Source organism: Mobula hypostoma, chromosome 1 (assembly GCF_963921235.1).
Source record: "Mobula hypostoma chromosome 1, sMobHyp1.1, whole genome shotgun sequence".
NCBI lineage: Eukaryota > Metazoa > Chordata > Chondrichthyes > Myliobatiformes > Myliobatidae > Mobula > Mobula hypostoma.
In genome coordinates this window covers 174038279-174049501 of record NC_086097.1, presented here as the reverse complement: position 1 = coordinate 174049501, position 11223 = coordinate 174038279, and the positions used below count along the sequence as shown (strand labels likewise).

General features: G+C 41.7%; 1 protein-coding gene across 2 annotated transcripts; it reads left to right on the top strand.

The window, feature by feature from the left end:
- Positions 1-2532: 2532 nt before the first annotated feature.
- osr2 (odd-skipped related transciption factor 2) lies at positions 2533-10984 on the top strand. Of its 2 annotated transcripts, none has more exons than XM_063059826.1 (4): positions 2533-2909; positions 8562-9277; positions 10040-10139; positions 10620-10984. In XM_063059826.1, exons 2-4 carry the CDS (start codon positions 8622-8624, stop codon positions 10692-10694), a joined length of 831 nt encoding a protein of 276 aa, XP_062915896.1. In that variant the 5' UTR covers positions 2533-2909; positions 8562-8621; the 3' UTR covers positions 10695-10984. The 2 variants fall into 2 exon arrangements, with proteins under 2 accessions (XP_062915896.1, XP_062915889.1); XM_063059819.1 differs by having other exon boundaries at positions 2534-2909; positions 10538-10984.
- The last annotated feature ends 239 nt before the right edge of the window (positions 10985-11223 follow it).

Sequence of the window (11223 nt, the reverse complement as noted above, 5' to 3'; positions counted from 1 at the left end):
TTAGCGTTGATTACCGATCCCCAGGTGTCCCTGAGAAAGTGGCAAGTACCATCCCAGAACTATGATTATTGTGGTGAAGGTTCTCCCATACAGAAATCTGGTTGGGTGCTCGAGGTTTTTGACCCAGCGGCAAAGTGACCATGGATGGTTGATGCTAATTTGATATGCTACTTGAGCTGTACATGTTGATTTACAATTGTGTTCTTCGAGTAAATTAAATCAAGTCTGGAGCTGAGTGAAAGATTTCTTTGGGAAAATTGGCGCAATACTTGCGCAAATCAGCCCAATTTAGCACCCTAATTATTGTTGAATTATGTAGAATTCTACAGATATTTACGTCTTCTTCATCAGAGATATCTTGATTTTGGATCAAAAAGTCGCACTAAAATTGTGCGCATTGTCACTTGCAATATCTTCACTTCTTCCGGCGTAAGTGTCTAATTCGCCAAGACTGTAACTGAGAGGAAAATGGTGCATAAAGTGACATTCATTTCTTTGCTACCTGGTTACCAGGAAATTCGCTGACATCTTGGAGGAAATTGAACTAAAAATAACACGCGGGGTTTCTTCGCCGTAAGATTGACGTGCGTTTTAGGTGGATACTGTACTTCTAGTGTATAAAAGATATGTGCCCACGTAATACAGTTCCGCTTCCTGATACACGAACACGCATTGCAACAGACAGATTTACAGCCTCTATCCCTTGATGTCAAGCTTCCTAATTTCTCCAACAGGATAACTACAAAAACCCAACTACTGATTTTAAAAAAGCCCAAGTGCTAGCGTATTGGCACTGCTTAGGAACTTCCCAAAAACTTGGTTTGGTAACATCTAATTGACAAATATATGTCCAGTTCCTTATACTCGTTTTCTGCAGTCTGATGGAGTTAACATTTCTCCTGTGCGGCGTGAAATTCCTTGGGGAAAATATATATTCTATGAGTCACCATATAGGATTGTGTTTAAAAATAAGACGGATTTGATTCAGGTTATACTAATACAACGCAAAATTTCAAGCAAACAGCGGCGTTCTAACGTAGAAGCCGTGATTGGTAAAGGTTAGGACTACCAGAAAATATTATGCCGGTGATTAAACCCACGGCCATAATTGAATCGACAGTGCTTTTGGGAAACGAGGGGTCATCTGAAGGTGGGGGTGGGGATAAGAGGGGAAATAAGACGTTTTTGAATTTTTGGGATTTCATTCTGAACGGGTCAGTTTCAGCAGTGTCATGTTAAGCACGTCTATTTCCGAAGTAGCCGCACAGCTGCATATACAACGGATTATTTTAAGGTCATTAGTATATTTTACTTTCCTTAAAAATAACTCAAACCTTGTTATTCTACCAATACCAGACGCTGAGCAATATTTGGGTTTAATTCCTTTAAATAAAACAATCCGTTTCTATTAAATACGAGAAGGGAGTTACGGACTCCCAGTCACGGTGATGCTTTTGTTGTGTCCGTCTGAGCTACCGGGTCTTCAGGTAAGCATTTTGGGTGAAAATTACAAGAGGCAATGGTAAAATGGACCACTTCCATAAAATATTAAAGTAACTTTTTGTATAACCCTGGGAATTCTTCTAAGGATATATAGAATTATCGGAATATATAAAAAGTATTTCAATATTTTATAATACAATGCAGCGTAATCCAAATGATTACAGTGATTAATAATAACTATTTTAAAAGATTAATTTGTTAGCATTTACTATCAATTCATTGTTTGCGAAAGCATGTAAATTCTTTAACGAAGCCAATAAGCTTTCATATCTTTAAGGATATTAACAAAAAACTCAGCAGTTTTGTTTTAAATTAAGCTACAGTCATAATGCAATAATTGAAATCAACCCCTCCCCTCTTAAAGAGCCAAACAAACGCCAACGCATGTGAAGCACAACAAATGAATGCGGTGATATGGAAAGTAGGTAAAATTAGACGATGCATAAAAGTTAATTGTCCATCCAAACCCGAGCGTTCCGTTGGTGAGTGAAGAAGATTGAAATTTTGCCCAGATTGTTACGGGCAAGCTGATGTCCCTTTTCATATATAAAAAAATACCATTTACAAAGAGGGAATGTTTGCGTTTGCTGGATAGAGATCCGTAGGTGCTTTGCTTGTTTCTGAAATAATCTGTGAAGTAATTGCCGTGTGAATCCGCTTTTCAGTCTGTCAGGTTAGCAATTTTATACATAAAAAACTTTCAAAAGTCCAAACCCGCTTTTTATTCAGCAAGTTTCCTCGAACTAGACTATTGTTGTTTTCAATTTCCTCCATGCAAGTTTTTTAGTTAAATTCTTAACCACCTCTATTGCTTCGGTCGGATTTTTTCGGCACGCGGTGTTACCTACCCCCTCCCTCCTCGTTTCACTAACATTAAGTGAGCGCCCCCCCCCCACACACACACACCTCTCGTCGCCCGCCCTAAGTTTTGACATCGTAGACAAATCATGTTTTAAAAAAGACTGCCGTCCCTTTAAGGACGTGTTGCTACCCAAACAGAAGTAAACACATTACTGAGACATTGAACCCATGTCAATAGTCACTGCTGGAGTTAATCATCCCCCCGGCTGTGCGCAAGCGCGCTGCCCGCCCTGGGCTGCAGTGAAATGTGATGGAGCCTGGAGACTGAGTTCAGAGAGAAATCGAGAGGAAGAGAGAAAAGACTCACCATCAGCCTCGGTCGCAGCCTGCAACACGGCTCTTGAAACCTTCCAACACCCACTGCCCCTGTAAAACAGACCTTCCCTGGCGGAGCATGCCGTCAGCTACCAGGGACAAGTTGAAAAGCTTTTCCTAATTCGCCTGGATGATTCACTCTTGACGTTCTGGATTAAACAGTATTTATTTAAGAAGTTACTTTTGCTCATCGCTGGAATTGTTGCATAGTTTGGGATCCCCCGTTACCGGTAAGGGTTTTGATACGTGTGTGAACTAGTCCATCATGAAAAGTGAAGGTAGTCACCTGGAATTCCGTGCAATATGTTGGATTTTCTCGAAGTGTTAAACGGTGCTTTACGCAAGGTATTTATTCAGGTTGAAAACTTCAGTTGCAAAGTTCCAAACTGGTGTTGGGCTATGCGCAGGCTCTGTGTGTGTGTATTAAATGTGTGCCAGCGCGTACATAAAGCAAAGATTTGAATCGAAGGCTTTGCTCTTTCGTTTTTCTCGTTGAGGCCAAGGATTGATCAGCGCCGAAACTAACAGTGGACTGGGACCGAGCACTCTGTACGACGGCGATTCATTCTGAAGTAGCCAATCCTCCTGAAAGCTGCGTACAGCTGTGCAACACAGTGGTAGCGGGCGCGGGGTTTTTGTGTGTGTGTGTGTGCGCGCGTGTGTGTGTGTGTGTGAGAGAGAGAGAGAGAGAGAGAGAGAGAGAGAGAGAGAGAGAGAGAGAGAGAGAGAGAGAGAGAGAGAGAGAGAGAGAGAGAGAGAGAGAGAGAGAGAGAGGTTCTGTCAATCGACAAGTGTTAGCCAAGAACTGTAGGAAACGAGGAAGCCTCGGTTCATTTCATTGGTCATTCGCCGCTATCACGCTGAATTGAGGCTCTCCCAAAGAAAATGGTCTTTGTGTGTGTGTATAAACACCAGTCCTGACAATCCTGTTCTATCTCTGGGCATCGCTGAGTACTCCAAACTCAGCGTGTAGGTCTTTCTTACCTTCTTCTTCGTTAGCTTGAGAAAACCATTGATCAAAATTGACGCCGCACCTGTAAAGCGTTTCCACAATCGCGGTAGTCCTCAGAGGTTTTATAATAACAATTCCTCCCTTGTCTGAATTCCAATTGTCACCTATGTTCTTTCCGCAAAGATGCCCGTATCTATACTTTACAGTCCCAACCACTGGTCCCTGTTGGATTACCACAAACTGCGAACGCGTTTACCATTGTTTTAACAATTGGAATGTTGTAAATTCCCAATTTTCTCCCATTATGTGAGCTTACCTTCACCTCTTGAATCCATCTTCCAGGCACTTTGCTCTCGAGACGAATCCAACTGAATTTGTGGAGGAGAGCAAAAGCTTCCCGCGGCAAAGTCAGCGGAGTGCGTTGGTGAACTCTTGCCGCTCCCCTGACGTGTTCAGTTCGGATAGTATTATTTAATAGATTCGAGAGGGGCTTTCGTGGAACTCATAGACACTAGGGGGATGACCAAGTAACAAGAGCATGTCATGGTACTTTGCACGTAAAAGTTGGGGAGAATCATTTTCCGGTAACAGGTTTTGTTCGTGAAGTTAAAGTTGTACAATAATAATTATGAAAACATGCTGGTGTATTATTACAACCCCAGTCCAAACAAAATATAGTCCGCATATTTGAAAGTAGCCAGCTCCTCAATACTCCAAATATGGTGGAGAATGTCAGATATGATATTTGATTATAGGGCATTTATTATAAAATTGAAAGATTATTAATAATAACCATATTGGTCATTTTTGTAAACTAGCTACAACAATAAATATAAACGCTGTTAATCTATATCTTATGTTTTACGTGTCTCGATGTATCATAGTGAGGTATAGTTCCAAGTTCGCATCTTTATACAGTAACACTTATGGAGTGGTAGGTAATCAATGTGATCAGTCACTGGTCCTGGCTTTTAGACAACTAGATGGGGTGGTAAAATAGGAGGAAAGGGAATGGTTAAAAAGGAAATAAAATATGTCGCGCATAGTGAGTTTGTGCCGTTAAATGTCTTGTAAAGTTTCAATTATAACAGATTTGACAAAATGTGTATCGGCCTTGTTCTGTTTAAAAAATGCCCGAACAGCACCCAGGAAGTGCTTACCTTTAGGAATTCTGTTCAGTATGAAAGGCAACTCCACGCCCTATAAAAAAGGAACAGGAATGTGAAATACAGGATTTCAATACATGAACCAGGGACAACCTTACAGGGGTCGAAATCTCAATGTAACTTTACAGTGAATCTGCCTCCCTGTTTTACAGCTGTTTTTGGGATTGTGTTACACACAATATTTCCCACAGCATAAAACATTGCCTGAGAGAACATACTCTGGAGAGTACGGCCTGCAATGTATTCTCCGTCTGGGCGTTTTAAAAAAATGAGACATTTACTCCAGTAACGGAAGAACGGCGCTGTATTACTTCTCTGTTCCTTTTACTTCTTTTGCTCATCCAATAATTAACAAACCCGGCTGGAATAAATTATTTTGTCAACACATACACATACACACACACACACACACACACACACACACACACATTAATGCTTTATAAACAGGTATATATCCTTATTGATGTTATATACATATATAAAACATTAATAAGCAGATATTGCATAGCGCACTTAGTCATGCGGTTCACATTAAAATGGAAATACTTTAATAAAACAGAAAGTAAAATAAATTAGCGCTGCCTGTTGTTTCTCGTCAGTGACCTAGCCAATATTGTCGAGATACGAACCTGGCACCGCATAGTGTATAATATCCTGCACAGTAATTTCAAAGGTCGAACTGCAAACGCGCACGTTGTGAGAGACTGAACAAAACTCTGATTTACTTTAATTGTTTTTGCACGATGTACTGTCGGGGTGTTTACGTTAGTTAGATCGCTCTGGCCTTCGCGTACAGAAGCCCGGAACCATTTTTTAAAAATTATGTGAAGCTCTCCCACACATGAGTTTAATGGACATGCTTTGTGAACGAGTTAAAAACTGGCGTTTAGTGGAATTTGAAGCAAGTTGATAGCTGCTAAGGCAATTATGGTGAAGGTCAGTGCATAAGCGAAAAGCCTGCGTCTTCGGGGATGTATAGGTTTCTTGCTAGGTGCCATGACAGCTGTGAACTGCAGGCGTGTGAAAGCCCGGGGTTGTGTGAGAATCTTCCAGGCGACGTCCTTAAACAGGCTTTTTAAATATAGTTTTTTCGTTGTGTAAAGTGAAAGTGCCACAGGTCCCACTCATTCGCACACTCACAGAAGCACCGATTAACGCACATAGACACAAACATGCATATACACCACGTAGCTGCACAACATACACATGACGACTGATAAACAGACACCGACAAATACCACTCCAGCGAAACAGACAAACATAAACCCACACACAAACACCATACACTTTACACGCCGACATACGCAGTCACTAAAAGACGCACATGCAAACATACAAATACACAGATTCCTTCCCGCCATATATCGGCCGACAACATAGTTCCCCGCACATGTGGACCTCACTATCTGAGAGACTGACAAGAGATGTCACTATGGGGCGAGCCCGTTGACTTAAATCACCCCATCACACTGCACAACCCTTCACTTCCAGGAGATAACATTGCGGCTAAACTATTGAACAAGAACAGCAGGAAAATAGACGTACCAGCCGGTTAACCACGGGGACGTGTTTCAGATAAACATTGTAACGTTTAAAAAGGTGTTCGTGATGGCTATTGCGATTATTTTAATAAATGCAAACTGGCCATTATGTCGGGATCCATATTGGGAATGATTATCAAAGTTAAGCAATCGCGCCAATAGGGTAACTCCTGAAGTGACAAACGGTATACACAATATCGAAATGAATTTTGCTCTAATTACTATCTACATGTTTCTAGAGCCCTAAATTGTCTGATCAGAACAGAATTAAAGAATGAGATTAGCCTTCCCAAAACCTGATTTGATCTCCATAAGACAAATCGACTAGTGGTCGGCTGATAAAGTGTTTGTTGCGTTGAAGTTGATAAGCGCAGTTAAGGGAAAGGGATGAGGCAGCAAACAATTCACCCCTTACTCGCTATTTGGCAATATGTAAGATTCAGGGTCATCTGTAACGCGAAAGTTGACAGGTCAATATAATCGGCTCGGTCCTTTCAGGTCACTGCAGAGGTATTCGGTCTGAGCTCAAACTGAACACCCAGCGTTCACTAAAAGGGCAGATTTATATCACAGCCAAAATACGAGTTTAAATAACAAAACAAGTCACTTTTTCCTCCTGAGGCGTCCTGCTTCATGTAATAAAACTTGTCAAAACGGTGTGTTTTTTAAAATTTTTGATGCGACTGTCTGAGCACAGGTCCCCACATTTGCAAACAGTTGAATCTACTCTGGGAGAATTGTCATAACTGTTTAATATTTTTAAAAAGCGTAACAGCGTAAGTGGGACAGCGTGGATTTGCAGTTTCAACGTTTAACTGCGTTTGTACCAGAAATTTCATTTTAACTGAGCACGTATATAAATTCTTCAGTCTTTCCCTTAAATATCATATGGGAACAGATTTAGAACCTTCCTGTTCCGCTGAATAAAATAACAGAACGAATATCGTCACTAAAACATGAACCTCTACTGCAGAGTGATGGCTGTTTCACAGAATCCTTCCTGTTTGAAATGCTTAATCATTTAAATTCTCGCCCTGATAATGCAACAGATCACAAAATGGATCAGAACCAATTAATGTTCAGTGATTTTAATGAATATCAAACGTATATGAACATTTTCAAATTAAGTTCCTGAAGGCTAGGTATTCTCTTACGATAAAATAAACATGTTTCACTCTGCAGGTAACCAGTGCTGAGAAGTGGGTTTGCTTAGCGCACGAGGCATTTGCTAAAGTGTTGCTTTCCCCACCCACCCCCCCTTCAATTATCTTGATGAACGAGTTGTTCTTGAAGGAAGAAAAATAAACAGTCTGTTCGAATCCCGACAGTTCGATTCCACCGCCCGGGGTCCTGTCTCCGCAGTGACATTGCGTGTTTGCACCGTTTACATTCTCTCGCTAGCCGTGGTGGTGGGATAGAAGGGGTGACAAAAGTGCATTTACAGAAAACAACAAGAGCCCGCATAACATCAAAGCTGCCATGAAAGGGACGAGAGTGTGAGTGGCTATGTGTGAGAAGTAATCCCTTCGACATATAGCTGGCGTTTTCAGAGGGTCACTGTAACAGGGGAAGAACTGAGCGTATTCACAGTCCCCGCGAATCTGCCCCTCATCGGCATCCAAGGTGGTGGTGACTTTTATTTACCTTCCTGGGTTTCGAAGTGTTCGATTTTATTTATGCTGGTAGGGTGTTTACCGACCGCTGCTGTCACCTCGTAAAGTTAAAGTGACTATGGCATTAGATCTCATCCTTATTGTAAAAAAAACTGCGTGAGGACTGCGCAGAGAATGTAATACATTGCCATCTGCAAAGTAATTTATTTATGTAGACTTGCAAGTCATGAAGTAAAGCGAAACCATTAGATGCTCAGGGAGTTACACTACGCTCTAATCCAAAGTGTAACCCATATACCGCCAAGGCCTTCTGTGCAGCACAACCTTGCTAAAATGTATTCCAGGGAGGAGTGCGAGTAGTTCCAGATATGTGAATATTTCATATTATTTCCCATTCATTTGCATTGTATATACAGAGAACGAAAAGGACTATCGTCATTCTTGTGGTTCTCAGGCCAAGATCACTGAACCACTGCGGGAAAAAAGATACACGAAATACGAACTCCGAGAGTTCAAAATGTTTTCTACTTGAATTGAACTTTATCTGGCTTACGGTCCCTCGGCTCAGTTCGCTCAACGACTGAATTATTTCCCTTTCTGTTCTTTCTAGACGCTGGCGGGAGGAATTGGCCATCTAGTGGACTCCCCAAGTGTTTACCATTCCGCCGAGATGGGAAGCAAAACGTTGCCTGCTCCGATACCCCTTCACCCCCCGCTGCAATTGACCAACTATTCCTTCTTGCAAGCTGTGAACACTTTCCCCTCGGCGGTGGACCACCTACAGGGTTTGTACGGACTCAGCACTGTTCAAACCATGCATATGAACCAATGGACCTTGGGTTACCCTCAGCTCCACGGAATCGCCAGGTCTACCTTCACTGAGATGGCCGCAGCTCAGAGGTTCATGGACGGCCGGTTTCCGTTTCCGGCACTGCCGTTTAGTACACATGTCTTCCATCCGAAGCAGGGTACGGTCGCCCACATCATCCCCTCCCTGCAGAAAGACCGGCCCCGCTTTGACTTTGCCAACTTGGCACTGGCGGCGACCCAAGAAGATCCGCCAAAGCCTGGAGACTTTCCCAAACTGAGTCCCGAGATAGGAGGCTCCCACGGGGAAGTGGGGAAACTAACCCTGGACAGAAAGCCTTCTAGGGGAAGGTTACCGTCCAAGACCAAAAAGGAGTTCATTTGCAAGTTCTGCGGTCGACATTTTACCAAATCCTACAATCTCCTCATACACGAGAGGACCCACACAGACGAGAGACCCTACACCTGTGACATCTGCCACAAGGCTTTCAGAAGACAGGATCACCTGCGGGACCACAGGTAAGCGCTCGTCCATCATTCAGATCCACCACCCATTCCATTTTACCAAGGGCAAATAACGAATATCAGTAAATGAATTTACTGACGTCCGGGGAACTAGTGCGTTAGCGTGCCTCGTGTGTCGAGCTATTAATGAAAGCTTATTCAAGACTTTGTATGTGGGGGTTCAAGCGGAATCGCAGAGAACCGAGGAATTTCCTGTGAATGGGATTTTATTTAGAAGAGGGTTTTATGTCCTGCTTATTTTTTAAACAATTGTTATTTAATTGATTTAAATATTTAGCAATATTCGCCTACATTTTAACTATGAAATGTGAGAATGTATTTTTTTGTTTTACATTTGTAGTCTCCAGTTTTAGTGTATCTCAGAAATGCAATCATGCTGAGATTTTGCCCACCTCATCACCCTCCACGCCTCTCCTCTACTCCACCCCCAACACCACAAACCACACCGGCTTCGTCCGGATCCCAAGTGGGTTGGAAATCGGCGTTGCGTTTCTCCAGCTGAAGGGGGCGGTAGATCGGCGCCTAAAGAGCCCCGCTCGTATCCTGAGGGTGGTCAGGGCAAGGAGTACAGGAAGCTAAAGAATCATTAACTAATCGCCATCAGCAAATTCAAAACACAGCGATTGTGATAGACACATAAATGAACAGGCACGGTATCACGGTCTGTGCGTGCGTGCGTGTGTGTGTGTGTGTGTGTCTGTGTGTGTGTGTATTTACGGACGCCTTACTCAGAATTACCACTGGCTTGATTTGCAGATATATTCATTCCAAAGAAAAACCTTTCAAGTGTCAGGAGTGTGGGAAAGGATTTTGTCAGTCAAGGACCTTAGCAGTTCACAAAACGTTACATATGCAGGTAAGGTCAACACCAAGTTTCCGTGCAATTTAAAGCAACTTTAAATCTAAAGGATAAAACTTTTGACAAATCCTATGGGAAGTATTGCGGATAATTTTAGGGGTGTGCGGAAGCTTCGTACGACTACCAGTTATTTATAATGGGCCGATTCAGCTTTGGAAAAAGTATTAAATCTATCATTAATGTCTAATCCATTCAGCCGTATTTTTTACGTTACGATCTTGCAATTAACAGTTTTATTACCTACTCTAAAAATAAAAAAAGTAAACTAAGATATACAATGCACGATTATTCTATGGCTCTATACCGCTAATGTAAGATAGAAGGAATTCACAATGGTTTTCTTTCTTTTTTTAAGAGAGAGGAATTAATTATTTGCTTGCTTCAAATCTGAACAGGAATCTCCTCACAAATGTCCCACATGCGGAAGAACCTTTAATCAAAGAAGTAACCTGAAAACTCACCTTCTTACCCATACAGACATCAAGCCCTACAACTGTGAGCAGTGCGGCAAAGTGTTCCGGCGTAACTGTGACCTGCGGCGGCACAGCCTAACACATACCCCTCGGGCGGAATATTGAGCGAATCGTCAGCCAAGCCACTCCGCGTTACTTGAATTTGCTGTGAATACTTGTATAAAATAAATGAATTAATAAACAAATAACCAAAACAAAAAAAAGTACAGACAATAACCGCACTCATGTAATTCAGTTGTTTGATACATATTACTGTTCGAAATAGAGCGTTCAAAATGTGTACATAAAATGTTTTTTACTTATATTTCCAATCAGCAAATGAGAAAAATGGAAGCATGTGAATAATAAAAATAAACCCATTTTATCTTTTATTTTTGTTTTTTTTCTTTCAGTTGGATGTTGTAAAAATAAAACAAAACAACGCCTACCTAAAATGCAAATTAAAATTCATGCAGTATTCTTAAATAAGGCGATTAAAGCGAGAGGAGGGCGCTAATTTTGAGGTTTGCAAATGAACTGTGGAATAATAACGCATTTCATCTCTTTCCCAAGACTTTCTATTGGGCCGGGATGTATTTGTCTACGTAATTATGGTGATTTAAAAAAAA